A 21928-nucleotide genomic window follows, 5' to 3' on the forward strand; every position below is an offset into this window, starting at 1 on the left:
AGCCAAGCATTCATAGAGATTCCCTACCAACTTTGCGTTTAATGAGAGAGGAGAGAAGACATATATTTTTCTTGTGTATCAAAACTGACTCACATGTCCAACACTGATGTCTGCTCAGTTTGATCAATCGCTTCCTCATTTCTGTCATCTCCTCTATTCTATTGATCTGAATCTGTGAAGGCAATATCCTCTCCATCGCTCACATCTACACCCATTTTAACTTTGAAAGCACTTTTTTTATGACGGATTCATATCAAGACTGATGACTGTAATTTTCTTTTATGATGACAGCGGTCCTGCCGCTGTAATCCAGCTCTCTCTCTAAGCTGGCGGTGTTTTAATGACATGTTTGATCCCATCTGGCCAGACGGATTAGAAACAGCAAGAAAAATCATTTAAGTCAAGCTGGGCTCCAGACCCTCAACCACCCCCTCTCTCTCCCTCCACCCTTCAGCCCACAAATCCACAGAGGCAGCGGTGACATAATGTCAGTTGATCAGCAAAAACAGCGGTGGCATGTTAAACTTAGGCAGCCGTGATGTTTCTGAAGCAGCGGTGTTGTGGAGGCAAGCGTCACTATTGACTGCGTGAGTGGAATGTAATAGTCTCATCTTGCATAAAAAGAATACAGAAATCTATATTAAACATTTCATTTGCATACTTCTTAAAAGCATCTTGAGACACCCACCATTACTGGAGTCATGAGTGACATTCTAGTGCACTGATTCAGTGTGCTTTTTAAATAGTGCAACATTTTTGGAAATAATTTGCCTCTTTCCAGGAATTACAGGTGAGGAATGATACCACTCTTCAATGTCTGTGCCAACATGTGCACGATTAGTTGACTAAATGTTGCAACCCTTGCTAGTTGGCACCAGGAATACTAGTTGTAATTATTAATATTTTATTACTATACAATGCCAGTTAACTGTTGTGTCTAAGATGCTATGCAGCCTCCCATCAAGAGCTACTAGTTGACTAGTCTAAATTTATATTCCTGTTTAAGAAATGAGTTGGGTAGATAAATTAGTTGTTACGAATATCTCTAGTTAGTACGGTTAAAATGAAGCCACAAACAGCAGCAGTTTAGCTTAGCTTAACAAAAAGTCTGCAAACAAGGGGAAAAAGCTACCCTGGCTGTGTCCAAAGGTATAAAATCCTGCAGTTATTGGCTCTTAAGTTCAAAAAGGATGTTACGTCGGTGCAAGTTTAAAAACAATGGTCGCTGGGCTACATGTTGTGTGTTGCTTCATATTTAGCACACAGACATAAGAGTGGTATTGATCTTCTCATCCAACCATGGCAAAAAAAGTGAATATGCATAATGCCCCAAATGTTGAACTATTCCGTCAACAATAATACAAACATTTATATTAAATATCACTTGCATATTTCTCAAATGCAATTTGGAGACACCCACCATTACTGAAGATATCAAGCACCTTAATTTTTTATAAACTACGTTATTAATTCCCAATGCTAACTTGTAAAAGGAAGCAACATCTTCAGTGGAAAAATGTCTTTTTCAGTTGAAACCTACAGGTGTGATGAGCTGTCTCCAAATTCTAACACATTTTCATCAATTACTGGATGCCATATAGTGAAAATCATCCTTGCGATATTTAGTTTGACTTGTGAGAGACAATTAATTTGGGTATAAAAACTAAATGAGTTAAAAGCTTGTAGTGACTTGTTACCTTAGCGTGATGGAGGTCCACGCCGTACATAGACAGCTTCTTGGCATTTTCCAGGAAGTGCAGCTCTGCTTCGGCTGGTGTCATCCCCCTGATAGAACACAGCATAACAGATCAGACAAGGTCAACAAGAACAAGTAATGCAAAGAGAGATGTAATGCTTTATGACCAATGTGAATACGCAACACTTGAGATATAGAGTCCAATAAGATCGAAATCAGGGATAATTCACAGCTTTATTGCATAAAAGCTTTTGGGAAATGGTGGCTTCTAATGGATGCCATCAGAGCATCCATTTTTAGCACTGATGGTCTTTAGAGAGACCCTAATCCTTGCACTGTCATTGCCTCGCTCCATCCACAGAGCTACAAAGGACTGCATCAAATTACACACAGATCATTGTAATACAGGTAGAATGAAGGTCTCAGACAAAGGACAACCAGCTACATCCATTTACAGGAAAACACAAATCCAATGTCTGGAGACATGCTGCCTCTCAGAGCAGATTATTATTATTCCAGACTGAAAACATTCACTCAGGTTGATGGAGTGGCTCGAAGTTGTCAGATTTGAATGCCCGAAATACCCATTTACAGTTCATATTACGAGAAACAAGGTTTTATGTAATCTCAAAGTATTCCATCAGTGTTAAAACCTTTGTCCATCTATCCATCCATCTTCAGCTGCTTATCTGAAATCGGGTTGCGGAGGTAACAGTTCCAGCAGGGGACCCCAGATATCCCTTTCCCCAGCTACATTAGCCAGCTCTGACTGGGGGATCCTGCGGCGTGGTTTGTTTGCTTTGTTATAAAGCCACTGTCGGTCTGATCAAACCACACCCACTCAGTCCTGATAAAGCAGACTCAGAGTCGGGACCAATATGATCCAGTATCAGTATCAGGCATCATTTGATACTGATGTAATTCACTTGACAGATATTGGACTGGTGATCCACATATTGATCCAGTTCTATAGTCTGATCTTTTTATGAATTATAAATATATAATAATGCATCTTTAAGCCCAAAGTCATAATGTAGCACAAATTAATTTATTCCTCAGTAACTAAACCGTTCTATAAAGACATTTTTGTCTCCCAGAATTCTACAAGTTAGACATACAGGGGGAGCTTTCAATGGACCATAAACCTGCTGTAATATAACATGAGGCAGTCTGCAGCTGTGGGAGCCAACAGCAGGCTAACGCAACATGTTATTAGTTTAACTAATCTGAACTAATTTTGCTGTTCGAATACCTTTGCAACAAACAAAGCTTTTAACATTCAGTACAACCTTACTAAAGAGCAACACTTAAAATTTAAATTATTTTTTTTAACTTCAACAGAAGGGCTGTACATATATAACATAAAAACTACAACATCATGCACAGCCAAAGGTATGTTTCTGGATGATTTTTGTGATTTGATTTCCAATCAGAGGAAAACTACTTAACAGAATTTAAAGCCAGTGGGCAGTCACGTTAACAATAATTTCTGTGTTCAAACTCAGAAGCATTTCATACTTTCCCCTCCAACTCCCTAAAAAAAGAAAAGCTGTATGCATTGTAACCGTTGCATATCTTCTGCACAGGAGCTTAATTTAGGCCTGAACAATCAATCAAAGTATTATTGAGAGAGGAGTATGGCCAAGTGCAATATCCAAATAGCAAGAGCTGCAATTTTTTGATAAAATGTAAAATGGTAAATGGTAAAAAGGTAAAATGTGTCACAATATATTATTATTATGGTGGTGCTACAAAGATGCCCAGGCCTACAGATCTGTTGTTCAGCCCTGACTCAACTCATTTTTACAGTTACAGTTTGATTGTTTTATCTAGTTCTGTGTCTTCTTAAGGTCCAAACACCAAAATCCAATTGAGATAAGCTCTGACAAAAATGTTGATATTGTACCTTTCCCACTCCAGTAACCTTTACAGATTTTGAATTCTGTCTATTATTCATTCCTTACTCTGAGGCAGCTGAATGTATAACTGACTTAAACATTCTTGTCAGGACCAGGACAGCTCAAACTCAAACTCATAAAAAGAGTTTAGGAAATGATGTTGGGACTAACTTGTAGGTCTTGTGTAGTTCCATGACCTTCTCCTCAAGCTCTTTGGTCTGGTTGGGTGCGAATCGCAGTTCACTGATGTAGTCGCTGCCTAATTCCTCAGGGTCATAGTCTCCCAGTTCGGACTGCACTGTGTAGGAGCCAAGAACTGTGTGGGTGGCAAAGGAGCAGGGCAGACGGCCTGAAACAACATCGTCCCTCAGCTGCAGACACAGGTAGTACCTGAGAGAGGAAACAGTCGAGACATTTTGTTTTTGTTATCCAGTCCAACAACTGGATTTAAGATTTTTTGATGCAAAACCTGCTATTTTTCCTTATTAAAGGAAAGGTTTTAGGCATCAACATCAATACAAAATCAAAGTCAAAGTCCATTCATGAGAAGGCTTGATGACAGTGAAAAGAAAATGTCCAACAAAGGTCATATATTTGTTCTAATACAGCTGCTTATTCACCTTGTGATGTCCTCAGTCAACTGGGAGGGGTCTGGAGGGTAAAACTTTACATTGAAAGCAAAGTTCCAGGGACCAGCTGAGAGGTAGAAAGAACATTAAATTACCAAAACAGCATTTTATAATTGCATACACCTAAAGTGGCCGTTCAGGCCAAAACACCTTATTAGATTATTAGACTCACTCCTGATCTGCTTCTTCAGCTCCTTGGAAGGGTCCAGCCAATTCTGCAGCAGACAACCACAGACAGAAAGCATTAATCATCACCAGTTTGGGAGCAAATGACTAAGAATTAAAGTCTGTAAAGTGGGTCACTGTCTCTTGCTTGAAAAGCTAAAGATTAGTCAAACATTAATCCATAACCCTGCTTTTAATATATAATTCCTATTGTTATTTAACAACTCCATAATAACTGATTATTAACACTTTTCCGTTACCTTCTGGTTCTCTACATCTCTGTATGTGATGCCAAAGTAGTCCCTCTCCAGCAGATTGAGGTGTTCACACACTTTATCAAAGAGCACTTGGCCCTTGGCTCGTTTCTGTGAGAGAAAATACAGACAAAAACAAAACATCTTCAATAACAGTCGAAACAGTCTGCGTTATCGAAAGGGATTATACAACCAAAACCCAGCCAGGATTATGCTTGAGAAAATAGTTTTTCCCAGATATTTCAAATGTAGTTTTTTGTTTGTATGGATTTTATGTCGAGATCAAGGATAGTTGAATCCTAACAAGATCAAACTGGATTGCCTGAGATTTAAGAAAGAATGGTGTCTGGCGATGCTTGTTGGAAGAGGGCTAAATAATGCTCCAAACTTATATGAGGGAAAAACTGGTATGGCAGTTTACACGGGGGCCTCTTGAAGTTTCACCTTAAGAGTCTCCACTTTACAGACATGCCAACTTAATGCTAATGCTTCAATTGAAAAATAAAAACAGTTTGCACCAAATCTGTAAAACAAATGGTATTGACCCAAAAACTGCTCCAATAACTTATAAAAAAATAATAGAGCATGCAAATAACCATCGAACGCTTCACCAACAAACTCTACATCCTTTTACACTCTAAACTCTAAAAGTGTGAATAGCAGTGTTTGTGCAGGTTTTAAAGATCTTTTTAAGACCCCTATGAATGCAATTTAAGACCTATTTCACGATGCAGAACTGTGTGTGTGCAAGAGTAATTGTTGTGAGGGTTATTCATTCCATGTTGGCTTCGTTTTGTGACCAGTACAAATGACGCACAAAACCGAATTTAAAACCAAGATTGATGTCTCTGTATTACATTATGTTAGGGCCTAAAATTTACAGAATTGAATTTTATTGAATTGGATTTTATACTTTTCTAAGGGCCCGAGGAAACCCTAAATATGGTTGTTTATTACAGCTGCATGACTAGAAAAACCTGACACAACTGGGCTGCATCTTAAATGAATTTCCAGGCTCCCATCTGTCAGATGATTCATACTACTTCTCTGTTGACCTGCTATCACCCTCTAAAGATAAAGATCCCCTGTACCACCACTAAAGATGACAAATGGGTCCGCGGACAAGAAATGGGGAAGTGGAAGAGGTTAATCAAAGTATAACTCATTTTCACAGAGCAGCGACATGAAATTAAAAATTTCAATTACAAAAGCAACATGATGATGCAGCTCATTATGCTGCTGCATCACAGAGACGTTCCTGCAGGGGCGAACCCTCAAGTGAAGCAGCCGGACCACTCGGGATTGATTCTTTCTATAAAAAGCTCAGTAGTATAAATACAGCTATGCATTCCTGAGCTCAAGGTGAACATCAGCCATACGAAAGCTTAAAACCGATCGATTGCACGTCTCTAGCTAAGTGCCGGATGTCATCGGCTGGAGCTCTGTCGTCTCTCCCCCACTGGAGGCTTCACAGATTTGGCCAGCTCACATGAGATATTTTAAGGCCCAAAGTGCCACAACACAGGCGCCTCCCTCCCGCACAGATTTATTGAAAATGCCACTGCCACAGCTTATTCTAGCAGCAGGAGTCGTAACACGCCTATGTATCTGTCACACTTAAGCAGAGTAGTGAACACATATTCAACTAAATAATAAAGACACATCTCCGGCTGGCAGGTACATAACAGAAGGAGTAGCAATCTCAGACACATTTGGTACATTTACATGTGCATCCACCCACACTCTTTCATCACTTGAAGCATCCTTTTTATGATGAGAACTCTTGAGTGTCTGTGCGTGATTTTGAACAGAGCCATGAAGTCGCTGGTGGCAGAGAGTTAATCCTACCAGAACATCTTGGAGGGAATTAGCAGAGTCATGTCAGACTGTTTGTTGGCTTGCTGTGAGAGCTGCTTATCTGTGCAACATTTAACCCTGGAATTACGGGCAAAACCTCCACAAACACACAGACAAAAGAGGTTGTGATCTGAAAGCCTTTGTTTGGACACACGGGCTGTGGCAAACAGAAGACGCGTAAACAGATGCAGCTCACTGATCTGGCTTGTATCCTGTCTGAGGTTGTTGAGGAGAATGAAAACAGAAGGAAACTGGAAAGAAAATTGAGCTCAAATTAGAAAGGAAGCATCAATCTTGATCAATTTCAACTTCAAGATATTATAAATTTAGAGAGTGAACAACAGCAGCAGCTGCAGTCAAGGATCCCCAAACCACAAAACTATGTATTAAGAGCAGGGATGCAAATAACAATTATTTTTATTGTAGAACGGCTGCCTGTTAATGGTTGACAAAACTGTTTAAGTTTTAGGTTGCAGAAACAAAAACATATTTAAGTCCATTTGGGAGCTGCACCTTGCTATTGGACCCTCCTGGTTCAGGAACTGTTGTAACACTGACCTCTCTCCTCTCTTCTCTCTCTCCGTATTTGAAAATTTCATTAAGTTATTTCTACATATGGTTATTCAAAACAGGAACAAGTAACTTGAGACTTGCTAATTGTTCCAGCACGTTCAGAATCATCACCACTTTTGCTGCATGCTTTTGACGGGTGACTGACTTCATGCCCCCCAAAAAAAGACATACTTAAATATTTAAATTAATATCATAAATGTGCAATGAATAGTCGACTCGGATAATCTTTGGTTATGGTCTTGAGCTGCAGTGATTACATGATTAACCAGCTGATCAAAGAAAGAAAATTTGTTACCAACTATTTTGATAATCAATCAATCGTTTCATTCATCATTCAAGCAAAAACATCAAACATTTGCTGGTTCCAGTTTCTTAAATGTAAGGATTTGTTGCTTTCCTTCATACTGTTCTGTCATTTTTGATAGTAAAAGAAGAGTCTTTGGTTTTTGGACTGTTGCCTGGACAAAAGCAATTTGAAGATGTCACTTTGGGCTCTGGGAACCTGTGATAAGCAATTTTCACAATTCATAGACTAAAGGATTAATCGTGACAATAACTAGCAGATTAATCCACAAAGAAAATAATTGTTAATTGCAGCACTAATTTGGTCAGCTTCAAACCATTTCTGCAATTAATTGTTTGACTTACAGAAAGACAGAAAAAAGAGATAAAAAAAAAAAAAGATATTCAGTTTATAGTGATATATATATGCAGAAAAAAACAGCAAATCCTCATATTACAGAAGCTGCAGCCAGAGAATTTTTGGTTTTTTACTTCAAAAATTAGTTGAACAATTAACTGACAGTCAAAATAGTTGCAGATTGATTTGCTGTCTCTCGACCAGTTTTTACAGCTCGGTATAGCATGTATGCACTGTATTATAGAGGTGGATAAAGATGTGCATCTAAACTAAAGGGATTTTCAAAAATATGCCTTATATTTTTAGCACCACCACAGTGAGATGATGTGGGATTTTTATCCCCCTCCACTGAGACATAACACCCTCTGAAGTGAGGAGGAGGAGGTTCAGCAGTTCTGTGTCAGAGAAAATGATAGGAAACGATTAGCGCAGACATTTTTCCCACAGGAGGAAATTGAGTTGAGCTGGAAAACTACAAGGTCAGGGGGATAAAAATGTCAAATCTTGACATTCTGGACCGCTTTCAAAATGGGATTGGGAGGAGGAAGAGGACTCGCTGGCAATTATCTGAGAATCCTCTGACCTCAATTGTATCAGTGTGTCCTACACCATGATCTGACCTAGCTTATGTCTGCTGTGTTTCACCCTCAGCTGTTTAGACACTTCCATACAACTGATTTTTATTAAGTTTCAGCCAAACACTCTCGCTGCTCATGATTGTACCTCACTGGTTGCTATAACAACTCCTCTGGTAAGCAAGCAACTAATTAGCCCCCTTTTTGTTGTGTGCGTTTGTGTAGCTAGTGTATAAAATATAGACATGTGAAGTCACTGTTCCTGTGATTATGAGTATTATCCAACTACCAGCGTCACCCGGGTGTGATTCATGTCAAGTCCATCAATTACCACAGCTTGATTCTGTATTATTACGACTATTTATAAAAAGGTGCCTGAATCTGTCACGACCTTGTGCAGAAGCAGATGAGACTTTTACTCAGACAATGCTGTGGAACTGATACTCAAGTGCTCTTAATAGGCCTGCTTTTATTCACATGCTCTGTTCTGTAATTATTTTTCTATTATATTGCAAATCAAAGACTCCTACACACTGGAATCACAGCATCCTTTACATTTTATTACCAATGATGAGGAATGTGTGTATTATAGTTAAATTACCAGTGACCTCACATTCATAAGTGTCAAGATCCTTATCAAAAGGAAATAAAACTCATTAATATAAATAGTACCGACGATCCAAAACCATTTATTTCCTCCTGATACCGATACCTAAACTCCTCTGTAAAACATGAGCAAATACAGGCAGTATCAGAGGCATTTTCTGGACGAAAAAAAAAAACAAAACAAAAAAAAACAACCCAATGAAATAGACTGAAGAAGATCAGTCACTGGATGAAAAGTTCCTAATATAATTAAAGAAAGTTGAGTGTTTCCCAAAGCCCAAGTCCTCAAATATCTTGTTTTATGCACAACTCTGTCACAAATTTTAAAGGGCTGACAACTAACTTACTAATTATTGCAACTTTACTGTAAAGTTATGCTTTCTTGTTTTCTTGTATTGTATGTTGTTTATTGTTTTTGATATTGTTTCTTTTTATTTTGTGTAGACAATTGTTGTTAATCAATCATCAAAACCGCTGTATCATGATATCATAATACATGCAAGGATTTATGGCAGTGGTTCATTTTATGTTGTGTCTGATTACATATGGAAGTGTATTCTTTATACTCTGTTAGTTTCCTATAATTAAATAAAAACAAAACAATATATCACCTTGCTAACAGCATTGCTATACAGTATATGGCAATATGTTGAATCATAACCTCTATATAGGGATTTGTATCTCCAGATTTTTGCTTCTCCACAGGCCTAATTCACAAATATGGCTGCTCATAATGTCCTTTGTTAAATATCACCCAATCCAGTTAGAACTTTTTAGGACTGACATAAAATCAATAAAAACAGAAACGGGTTGAAATATCTGTGAGAAAATCTTTTCTCACACATAACACACTGATATTCAGTTTAGGTGTAATATTCCTTTATCAACGAGTCTCTCTTAGTCATAATAATAATCTTAATCAACATTTCTCAGGTTTTCAGGCCAGACTACTAAACTAAATCATCCCAGAAAGTTTATCTGCATCTTTCTTTCTCTACTCGTTTCTTCGGCTCACATCCCCCTAATGGTGTCTAATCTGAAGTCAGCTCGAAGTATTTCTCCTCTATTTGGTGTCAGTGTTGGGACAAAGTGAGGTGGGACGAGACTTGTGCCAGGAAAGCCTCAGGGCGGGCTGTCCTGACACGTGGGGGGCAGGACTGGGAGATTACAGGGTAGTAAACAGATGGGGCATGGTTTATTCAATACTCTACACCTGCTATTAGACAAGAATACACACTGGAAACTGTGATGTTTACATTTCTTCTGTGTGTTTCTATAAGAGCTACATAGAGATTAGTAAAATTAGTAACATTTATTATATAAGAACAAACCCCAAGAGATGCATAAACTCACTTTCAATGTGTCCCAGTAGATTAAATTATAATTAGGGAGTGAAAGCATGTGCTTCTTGAAACTGAAATAATTAGAGGCACTCAAAGGCTTATTATTGATTTTCTATTCATACTAATCTAAAGTACAGTCACTGAGATAATTAAACAATGCAACTCTTGAAAAGTAATCAGAAATACGTATTTGTGTATTTTACAACTGATCATATTTGATAATATAGGCTTGAGAGAACAATTATCTCAGATCCAGTTGCTGTTTGGTTTTACCCCGTATGTTAAAGGGGCAATCCACCAATTTTACACAGTAAAATGTATTTACTTATAAGGAGCACTGCTCTTTTTTGAAATTATTATTTTATTTTTGCAGGTACACGCTTTATGAATACCATTCAGAGAGCACAGTCACTGATCTGCAGCTAGTGAGGAATGTACAGTATATGAAGCTGATTTGTGCATGTTTAAAGTCCTTGAGCTTTAGGATTGCAGTCTCATGCTGAGGATTTGTTTATTCAGTCTTATTCAATTACTCAGCCTGTCTTCTGTGGCTCTGGAGGAGCTTACTTAAGTCTGAAAAAAACAAACCAACCCCAGATGATGATGATATGGGCTGTCTGAGGGTTAGCTTTGGCTTGGAGAGCTGCCTTACAAAAAAAAAAAAAGATTGCATGGAATTTAACATTAGTGTTTACATACGCCTGGAGCCTCAGGGGGTGTTGGGGGTTTTTACCTCCTCTGTTGTAGCTTTATGTATTTATAGAAAAATACCAACATCATTGGCCAAGATACATGTGACTTTCTTAGCTGTTGTTTCACAACAATATGAAGTGCCACTGTTGTTTCAGAACCATGGACAGCGCTGTTTGTTGTGTGTAGTAAATGGGCACAGACAGTAAGAACATATCATGTTTGGTTAGCCTGTTCGCTTTTGTTGTTGTTGTAAACAGAACTTTCAGCCCTGATTCTATTTTACCCCTGATTGGAGCTATCCGTATATAAAAAGGAAACAACTGAAAAGTGGCAGGTAAGCTCTTATTCCAAAAACATTCCTACTGAGCTACTAACATGGCCAATAAAAATGATTATTCCCCTAAAATTCCTGTTTACATGCAGCCGTGCACACACTGATTATGGAAAAGTGGAACAGCTGGAACCACTTTTGCCATTTTGCTTCTTTGAGTCAAAATGGTATTTTTTCAAATTTGTTTGACTATGAAAGCACATTTTCATTTGCTCAACCACCTTCTTGAAAAGTGTGGTGTTGGATATCAACAGGTTCCTGCACGTGCACAAATATCCCAAGTTCTTCATTGTATTCAAAAGTAGGTGTGCTCCTCCTTCCTATCAGCATGCATATCATGTGTATATCTGTGCCTCAGACTTGCAAACTGGGGTAAAAACCTCAACTGAGAGGCATAAATCTTAATCGGAAAATGCTAAATTAAGGGCTAATTATAGGGTTGTATAAACGGGGCTGTTCACACACCAAATTCAATAGAACATTCTGAATAATTGTGGAAAAAATTAGAGTGCACATAAACATAGTTAATGAGAAAAACAGTTGTTTCTGTGAACCTCCCCATGCTTTGATAGGTAAACTAGTAATAAAAGCAAAAAAATTGTGTTGAGTGCTATGATTAGAAAAGTATTTTGAAACCATGGCCCATAAGTCTTAATTGTAAAATGCTTTGTCATTTAACCTTGCTAAGGCTCTTGGATGGGCAAATCAATAAATTCCATTTTAGGAAAAAAATTGCCCACTAGCAATTTTTAACAGCCTGGCCTGCGTTTACCAGGATGTGTCAGGATGTGTCTCTGGAACTATCTGTCTCTTTCCAGTCCTACTTTATGGAAGTGCAGTCCTGCTGTAAACTGGGTGGCCCCATTAAAATACCTGTCAATTGAATTTGGCTTTGAAAATGGTAAAAAAAATGTTGATCAGTACTTCCGAAAGCCCAAGATGATGTCCTGAAATGCCTTGATTTGTCCACAACACAATGATACTCAGTTTACTGTCCCAAAATAGTTAAAAATAAAAATGCTCTCATTCTAGCTTCTTATATTCTATGTATTTTATTATTTTTTTAATTACTAAAACCGATTATTTGATTACCAAAATAGTTGGTGATAATTTAACAGTTGACAACTAACTGATTAATTATTGTAGTTTTCGTCAACAACAGTACATTGGTTAGCCTCAGTACACTGGTACTCCTGCTGTTTCTACAAACTGGGGCGTGTCGACCTCCATCTACTGTAAGAAATACACTGGATTTTCTGAAGCGGGGTTTTATGAGGTACTTAGCCATAGTCAAACTATCCCTTTAAGCATACTCTGTGCTACTATTTCACATCTTTTAGAGCATGAGTGCATCTCCCAGAGCATATGCATCTAAATTAACAGCACTACAGAAACCCCTTCTGCATCCGTCTCAAGGGCAAGAAGTCCAGACTGACCTCACTGTCCTTAAGAGTCCTTCCTCAGCCTCAGTGGGACATTGAATAAGCGTGCCAACACACAGAGTTAATGACACTGATTCCCTCCAACAAATGCTCCCATTTCACAGTCAGAAGCCCTCACCTCACCGCCACCACCAAAACAGTCCACTAATCCGCCTGTCCAAACCCCTGGTGGGGAGGAATCTGCTCAAAGGAGATTTTCAGGAGGAGGGTCTGCTACTCCCTCTACTCTCTCTCTCTCTCTCTCTCTCTCTCTCTCTCTCTGCCTACACATTTTGGGAATGTAAAAAGTTGAGTCTTATAACTTTGAGAACTTTCTATTGTTAGGAGCGAAATGTCAAGTAAGTTCACTATTCAGATTTATTCCTGAATTCATAATGTCCCAGGAGAAAGAATGACTGTTGATGGCAGAAAGAAGCTATTATGTCTTGAAGCTCCGACGCTCACACTTTCCGCGAATGATTGCGAGCTCTGGTTGCATGAGTGGGGTTATTTCTGAATACTGGATACTTAAAACTACAGATAATCAAAGTAATTGTTCTACTCGGGGCTACATAGTGCTGCTCTGGGAAAAAAAGCTAACCTTGGAAAGCAATTCGTGCCGTAAAATCCACGAAAAACTTACAAGACTTAAGGTGACGGACTGCTAAATCAGCACAGCTTTATCCTGGCTGGTGATACAACTCTATCTTGGTCAATTAAATTTAAAACATTTAATTTTTGATATCACGTTTGCTGCTTTGTCCAGCCTAGAAATTAATGAATCCATTCGACACCTCCCCCTCCCCCATTCTAACTCATTATGATTAACAACCAACTCATGCTCTATTTCTTCTCTGCACAAAACATCCCATTTCCATATTTAATTTTTCCACATTATCATAAAAGCCACACTGCTAGGGTAGTGGTATTGTGAGCGTCACATTTACAACACAAAGACATGTTTTTCACTGATTGTTGGCTCTCCTTTCCTTGTAGGGTTTATTTCTGGAGAGCGGATGAGCTTTGAAGTAAGAACTAAACATTTAAGAAGCATCATATGAATACTATTTTCTCTCTCAAGATGACACAGAGGAGCTTTAGAGGGAAAACGAATCCCACAAAGCAATTTGACACAATGCAAATGTAAATGTGTGGCGAAATCCATGAAATCCCTACTTCTAAGAAGGGCTGTTAAAATAGTACAGTCTATTTCTGTTTTAATACAACAGGCCAAGTATCATGATACACAGAGGAATCTGGGCTACAGCAGAAGGCCAACAGCATTGGTTGTTCAGCTCCTAACAACGACACTCTTTTGTTTTTACATTTTAATGCAGAGATCCAAGTCACTGTCATCTGTCAACAATCATTTTAATGTTTGGAATCAAAGCTTAAATGGTACCACATGTTGCATTCTTTGTGTATTGAAATGAATGCAACTTTTCCTTGAACCCTGTTCAGCCCTTTTTGCAAGGAAAAGCGTTCCAGAATTTACTTCGCACACACAGATCATAAACAAAACAAGTATGTATCAAATATGTCTTCAGATTAAAGAAGCTGAACTGGAATTCAAAAAGTGAAACTAGAATTACGCTGCAAATTTTAACACTGTTCTAACCTTAAATTTAAAGTCAATTGCTGTGCATTTTCAGCGGCAACTAACAATTATTTTTATTATCAATTAATTGAGAATATAATCAACAGATTAATGTATTGATTGTTTGGTCTATAAAATGTCAGAAAATGGGGAAAAATTTTCATATTTTTTTTCCAAAGCCTAAAGTGATGTCCTCAAATGTTTTGGTTTGTCCCCAAGCCAAGGATATTCAGTTTACTGTCAAAAAGAGTAAAGAATCCAGAACATATTTCATTTGAGAAGCTGAAATTAGAGAATATGGACACTGTTTATTTTAAAAAAAATACTCAAAATTATTAAATGGCCATCAAAATAGTTGGCAAGTTATTTATTGGTTGATTAAAAATCACTGCAGCTCTAGTAAATTTTGCTTTATCCATCTGCCCTGTACACATCGCATCTGTTGCATTCATCATTCACATTTAAAAATGTTCATTAGTACCGTATCTATTAAATGGACTGCACTTAAGGTCACTCCTACATGTGGACAGGAGGAGCGCTAAAAAAATGCTCTCTCTAGCCCCTCTCATACATTCACCACAACTCTGCACTTATCTAGACGTCACCTGTAGGAGCGGTCTGTGTATATTAATGTCTGCATTATTTGCCTGAGACTTCACCCTAGTCCAAAGTCTGGGTGAACCACTTGTGAACAGAGCAGGGTGGAGCGAGCACGTTGATGACCGTGCATGATGTGCAGCTGGTTCATCTCTTATGTCCGCTTGTATATCACGTTCCACTCTTTCATTGATCGTTTCGTTTTTATACAGACCATCTGCCAATCAATATCAACCCACATGAGTCTAATATTTAAACTCAGGTTTTCATGCCTTTCTTCGTCGTCTGTGATGTGACAAAAACCTGATTACAGTCAGAAAGTAAACGTGTGCTTCGCGTAACTTGGCTGGAGTTACACTGCCCTCTGTTTCTGTCACTCTTCCACAATTTGTTAGTTTTGAGACTGAGTTTGTATTTATAAATCAGAAGCAGTCATCATTACAGATGAAGGTTGTGCCACAGACAGACAAACAGACAGGAGCTGCTCGGGTGAGCAAGCTGACCTGCATGTTGAAGGGAAGGCTGAAGTTGCAATAAACGTCACAAGCTTATGATCTATTTCTATGACGACATGCACACCCAGTTTCCACATTACACCACTGAACATGCCTGAAGTCACAGCCTTTATGATTTCACTCAAAGACGGAGAAGAAGGTGAAAGGGTCTGCTTTTAATTCAGTTGCTCCAAGCCCAATCATTGTGCTTCAGAGTAAAATACAGCTCACAACTGTCTTGTCTTCTCTCTGCATCAAGATTTATGATAACTTCAAAAAGTAAGCAGCAAACTGTATTTCATACTATGATGGTTAAATTTTACAATAATTAGCAATTCACATGCGTGATGAACTGTGAGGGGGTGATCTGTACAGATCATGGATCAACTATGCTCCCTTACACCAATATAAATAAATGCCCTTTATTGTGCAATTTAAAAAAACACTCATGAATGTCTTCACTTATAATCAGCACATTAAGTGAAGCTCTAATAAAATTGGCTAAAAAACATTAGCTAGTTCAGTCTTCATGTAATTATAGTCATTACAGAGTGATGCAAATATCATTACTGCTGCATCGCTGAAAGGCAATTCAAAAGGCCAAGTGACACAGCAGCAGCATTTTAATTTCAAACATCTAAAAGTGAAAAGAACTTATTTATCAGTTCAGACTCAAATCCCTACTGCATTTTCCTCCTCTAAGCACTTATTACAAAGTGAAAAGAATCTCAGTGATTAGATCTTTTATTTTCTACATACTTTTTTAGTCCTGAACTGTTGACACTGTGGGTCACATTTCCCTCAGTGCTGTAAAAAATATAGGTAAACAGACAGATGCAGCACCTTGATAAACAATTCTCCTCACAAAGAGGAATTGTGTTGTTTAAGAATCCCAAGGTTCCCACTTCCACCAGCCCCGGCACCACCTGCCGCCTCTCACCTCCACATTGAGTGTGTAGTCGGAGCCGTCCAGCAGGGTGACTTTACACTGCATGATCTTCACCTTCTTCACTCCTCTCAAAGGAGACCTGGACAGACGACTGGTGGACGACCTGTGGGACACCTGGTCCTCGTCCTGCGGCTCCTGAGAGGAAGAAAACAAGTGTCACTTGACAGTAATGAGCTGAATAATTAAGTTATATTTGTAATTGCACTTGTCCATGTGTTTGCTGCACTGGGATGTTTTTTTTTTTCTGGTTGTTCAACATGGTTGAAAATTGGCGCTCTTGGGGTGAAAGAGTTCACAGACCAGAAATGAAAAATACCTTCTTCTCACCACTCTCTTACCCAACTGCCTCCTTAAAATGTCAGATTCTTAACGTAGCTGCCTTTGACAAAACTGCCCGTTCTGTCACATGTATCAAAAATACCTAAAAATAGAGACTGGGATCCTGAGTGAGAGTAATCAGGTCCCACTGAGAAGAGCTAGAGGTGTACAGCCATTTTGTCTTAAACAGAGAAAATCCAATTTTCCACTTCGCTGAAAACAAAGCCCTTCCTGACTGACTTCATGCTGAAAAAGAGGCCTTTAGCTTCCAGACATTTTTCCTTCTTACTCTCACACAAAGTGGATTTAATGCCCCTTTTCGTTTTTATATTGAAAATTTCTTATCTTCTTCCTCAGGCTACATCCATCACATTGTGCCCATCTAATGGAGCTCATGCAGATCAGCTCTCCCGGTGGAGCCACTGAGATGACGCGATTAACCATACAAGAAAATTACTTCCACCTTTAGAGAGCATGAGAATTAAAGTGGCAGGAGAATTTAGGTTTGATTTAGTTTAGTTTCAAGACATATCAAAGGATGTATTTCAAACATTTATGGATGATTTGTGATTGAAAAAAGCACCACAGACGTATCACAATCACTGCAGTAAAACTGGAAACTGAGGCCACTTCATTCATCTGTGCACCCGGCTGGACCTGACAGATATCTCAGCCTGAGCATGTGTTTCACAGGAAACACTGACGACGTTGTGTCAGAGTGCTGTGATTTCTCTCGGCCTTGTTCCTGCCAATTCACACAGCTCCGACAATAGCAGAGCATCATCCGTCATCCTCAGCCTGTCACACAGTGAGGGCTGCTTCATTTAAACAAGGTTTTTGATACTGATATGGATGCACTTAATAGGTCACACCTTAAGTGGTAAAAGATAATTATGGATTTTTAAAAATTCTTTTTAGCCATGATAGTGGCAGGGCTCTTTTGATGGCAATGTCAGTTGTTACCACCACTATCTCAACTGCTGCAGAGATTGTCATAAAGTTTTGAACAGATATTCATGCCCCCCTGTGGTTACATTATAATAACTGATAACTGTCCCCTTACCTTTCATCTACTGTCAAAACTTTTATTTGTCTATATGATCAAATACCTGCAAAACTAATGACATTAATGAAGAAAACAAAACTAAGACAGTAAACAGTGTAAACACTATACCTCCTAAAAATCCAGATGTTGTGAGCACGTTAGCATGCTGATGTTAGCATGTAGTACAGCCTCACAGGGTTGCAGCGTGCCTGTTAAGTCTAAGGGTGCTTTTATAACTAACCTGTTTGGTTCAGTTAAAACGAACCGTGGTCCGTTTTTCACGTTACTGCAGTCTGCTTGGGCTGGTGTGAAAGCTCTCAATCGAACCCCGTTGCAGACAAAGCATCTGGACCGAGACTGGCTGAAAACGTGGGGCTGAATCAGCTGAATGTGAAGTCTGTTCAGGAAATGATCATTTAATTGATCTGTATAAGCCATGTATATATTTCTGCAAATCATCATGGTAACACATTATGCATATCAGCATGTGCATTTTCCCTGATTAATATGTCAAAAGTTGTTGAACCTGCTGTGCTTGTTATCCTACTGTGTGTACTTTCAGTTCATCAAGTCCATAAAAATTTTGTGAAAGTGATCCTACAGTAATAAGCCCTGAAACATTATTGAACAAGATGCCACTGTTTTGTCCTGTCTCTATTTGTTAGACATTATTGAGAACATGTGGTCGACTTCAAGTCTAAGAACACTAATAATGCTTGAAATTAGTTATTTATTCATGAGTACTGCTAAACTTCTGCTAGCACAGAGATTCAAGTTCCCCATGTAGGTCCTGATGATGCAGGATGACAAAACTGTCCAATCAATGAGTTACCTGTGTCTGTTTAACCTTCATGTTTATTCCTCTTTGTTCATTTGTAAAAAAAACAAACAAAAAAAAAAAACAGTATGAACAAAAACCAGACTGGAACTAAAATACAACTATGTACAGTATCTTTTTTTTTTCCATTGGTCCTGACCGAATAATCCAAACTACAGGTCTGACAGCATCCTTAGTCTCATTTTTCGTTTAATGATTGCTATATAGGTTAACATATGTGAGAGACAAATGGTACATTTTTCTGAAAACTAAATTGAAAAAGATGTCTGTAAATGAAACAACTAGACAGGAATGGTTTTGACATAACAACGTAAAAATCCTGTAAATCTAATACTGTCATAAGGCCATGGTGGCGTGACACAACCAGAACCTTTAACTGGACAGTTACTTCAGCACATGCAGTACGGTAAGATTTCTGATCATTCATAAATATTCTATAAACTCGAGGGTATGTGTCATCATTTGTTAACCAACTATTCAATTTTGTTATGATCTTTTGCTACATTGCCCAGCCCAACACATAATGAATCTATCCATCACCTCGCCCTGCCTCTGCTGCTCTCTCATTACAGCTCGTTATGACTCACATGTTAACTCATGCTCTGTTTCCTCTCCTCATTAAACAACCCATTTCCATACTTGCACTTTATCAACACATCATGATAGAAGACACACTGTTACTGTTAGGTCAGTGAGGTGTGAGTTTGAGCATACACTCATTGCAATTACATGCCTTAACATGTGACCAATCATGAGGCAAACTATCTTACAAACAACTTTTTTCTGCACGTCCACATCCGGCTGTGGTGACTTAGACCTTTTGACTCAGAATACTGGCTGCTTGTAATCGAAAATAAATCTACAAGCTTAAACTTAATCTAAATTCTCAGATAAGACCATCAGCTACACGCTTAAAATGTCACGTAAATGTAAAAATGACAAGACAGGACATCTCAGAGTTAATCCAAACCCCAACGTGGTCTGAGAACATCAGTCAAACCTCTAGCAACATTTTTTTCATTTCGATCTTGAAATTAATTTCTGCTCTCCAGGTTACAGCCATCGACAGACTAATGGCTGTTCGACTTCAAACTAGAGCAGGGGACTCAAACTTCACACTCAAATGTAAGTGATTTCTTGTGACTGCCAATGATTTGGTTTCTGCAACATATTTTAGACCAGATCTATTTGCGTGTATAGCTGGTCGCTGTTTTTCTTTCGACTAGTAAATCAGGGAATAAGTAAGAATCTGCTTTTAGTCTGAGACAGTCTCTGTGCAGTTTGGATGCACTAGAAATTCAATCTGGAGATCGATTAGATAGATAGTGAGCCCAGAGGGTTGCCTGGGCCAAAATCTGCAGACAAGCACTTAGTGTTCAGATAACATTAGTCGCTACTTGGGCTGCCTCAGACATAAAATGGACCAGCTGCAGGCTACACTCCTGCTGAACAGACATCACTGGTTTTAAAAGACACTGACCTGGAGGTTTAAACTTAATTAGTATCATTAGTAAACACCAGTGTTTAACTAACTATTTCAACTAGCAGCTGCTATGAAAAAGATCTATTCAGTTTAAAATGATATAATACAAAAAAACTTGCTGAAAAACTTGTTTTTTTCTTCATAAATTACTTTAACAATTATTTGATTATCAAAATTGTTGATATTCAGTCGCCTGACTAACCAAACTGTTGCAGCTCTATTTAAGCGTGTTCATCTAATTGCCCTAAACCAGAGATCTGAAACCACGAACCACTAAAAGAGTGAGGTTTTACTTCAGTAGCTCAATTTACTCACTCTTCCCACAGCTGTGTGATATTACGTTAATTAGTACAGTCAACTGACGTAACGCTGGGAACGGAAACATCCACACATTGTTGAGGGTTTCTCAATCTCTGTTGGACCTCATTTTCAAAATAAAAGCACGACGCACTGACTGAAAGATGTGTTTACCATTGTGCAACCACCATTGAGAACACGCCATTGAGGTCACGTCGTCAGAATTTTGTTGTTGTTCATTTCCATTTTTCCACACAAAGGCGCGATTCATTCAGAAGTGGAATGAATGGGGTGTGATGTTTTCTCACATTCAAGCCTGATCTAAAGGGATGTGTGTGGTGTTTCCACAAAAAGCGCATGAATTTAATTAAATTACTTAAACGGTTTGTATTTTGTGTGAGTGTGGTAAAATTTGGAAAAGTTCATTAAGAGGTCAATGATTTTAATGAATTCAAGCTGTGAAAGACAACAGGCTGGATCCCCTCTGTTGTGACTGTGGTTACGAAGGGGCTGACCTGTTCTTTCCTGGCCGGGGTGCTGTGTCCGGCGGCGGCGGGCAGCTGTTCCGGCTGGTTCTGAGGCGAGGTGGGCTCGGCCGCTTTAGCTTTCCCCTTCTCCGTTTCTTTGTTCTCCTGCGGCTGCTTGGCCTCCGAGTCTGCGCCTGATTCAGTTGTCATGGTAAATCACCCTAGAGTGGAAGAGAGAGGAGGGGAACAGGGGTAAAACGAGATGAGTCAGCTGACCTGTTATGAATTGATCTACTGTCGCCTGTTTAATGATAAGCTCCTGCGCTGATGTAAATGCATTTGCGTGGATATTTGTTTGACAGCAGAATAAAAAGTGAAATTATTGTAAGTGGCTTAGGTGCACTCAAGCCCCCGTTCTCAATAACCTCAGCAGTGTCAGGAGAAGATAATGGGAAGTGCTTCTACTACTGGTGCCCTGACATCCACAATACATCATACTCTATTGCACTGTATGTGTTTTTACATAAAGTGGTGCAAAACACTCACCTAGGGCTGCAACTAAAGATCGTTTTCATAATCTGACATTAAGTTTCCTCACCAGCTCTAATCTTGCCCTCTGGTAAAAACTAGGTGTGTAACTCACAAGTTTCATCATGACACAATACTCTCTGATTCTTTGGGCAACAATATATTTGCAGATATCTCAAAATCAGGCACAAAGCGATTCTGATTCGATTCAATTCAGGGGCCTGCGATCAATATGAGACGATATCATATTCCCATTTAACGCAATCATTTACAGAAGAAGCCGCCACACCCAAGGAGGTGTGCTTGGAGAGAAGTAGTGACACGGGCATGTATGGGAATTCCAAAATAAAGGCATATCTTAAAGATGATGATATAGGTCGATGTTTTCACTTTACATAAATGACACTGGAGCTCCGATCACCGAATTAATACATCAATCCAGATCAATGGATCATCACACCCCTAATAAAAGCACCTACATATTTGGGGGAATTTTAACACCTACTAAAAACTTTAAACAACCGATTCATTTACTAATCAGATTAGACATAGTACATGGTAATACATGATCAGAAGGTAATAACGACATTTAACAAGTGATTATTAATTTTAAGAAAATGATCAAATAAACATG

The 21928-nt window shown here is 38.7% G+C and overlaps 1 protein-coding gene across 6 annotated transcripts in view; it reads right to left on the minus strand.

Annotated features, from left to right (window-relative positions):
- Positions 1-21928, minus strand: part of epb41l3b (erythrocyte membrane protein band 4.1-like 3b) — a 75396-nt gene that overhangs the window by 26525 nt on the left and 26943 nt on the right. For 3 of the 6 annotated variants that reach the window (XM_084732601.1, XM_084732603.1, XM_084732602.1), the window contains exons 2-8: positions 20815-20960; positions 16310-16453; positions 4649-4753; positions 4396-4438; positions 4215-4290; positions 3766-3984; positions 1698-1785 (exon numbers count right to left, since the gene is read on the minus strand). In XM_084732601.1, coding sequence (XP_084588727.1) covers positions 1698-1785; positions 3766-3984; positions 4215-4290; positions 4396-4438; positions 4649-4753; positions 16310-16363 — 585 coding nt within the window. In that variant the 5' untranslated portion in view covers positions 16364-16453; positions 20815-20960. Of the gene's footprint in view, positions 1-1697; positions 1786-3765; positions 3985-4214; positions 4291-4395; positions 4439-4648; positions 4754-16309; positions 16454-20814; positions 20988-21928 lie in introns of all 6 variants that reach the window. The other 3 variants (XM_084732605.1, XM_084732606.1, XM_084732604.1) reach the window with 1 other exon arrangement.

The sequence above is a fragment of the Lutjanus erythropterus genome, chromosome 12 (assembly GCF_056507025.1).
Source record: "Lutjanus erythropterus isolate fLutEry1 chromosome 12, fLutEry1.hap2, whole genome shotgun sequence".
Classification (NCBI taxonomy): Eukaryota; Metazoa; Chordata; class Actinopteri; order Lutjaniformes; family Lutjanidae; genus Lutjanus; species Lutjanus erythropterus.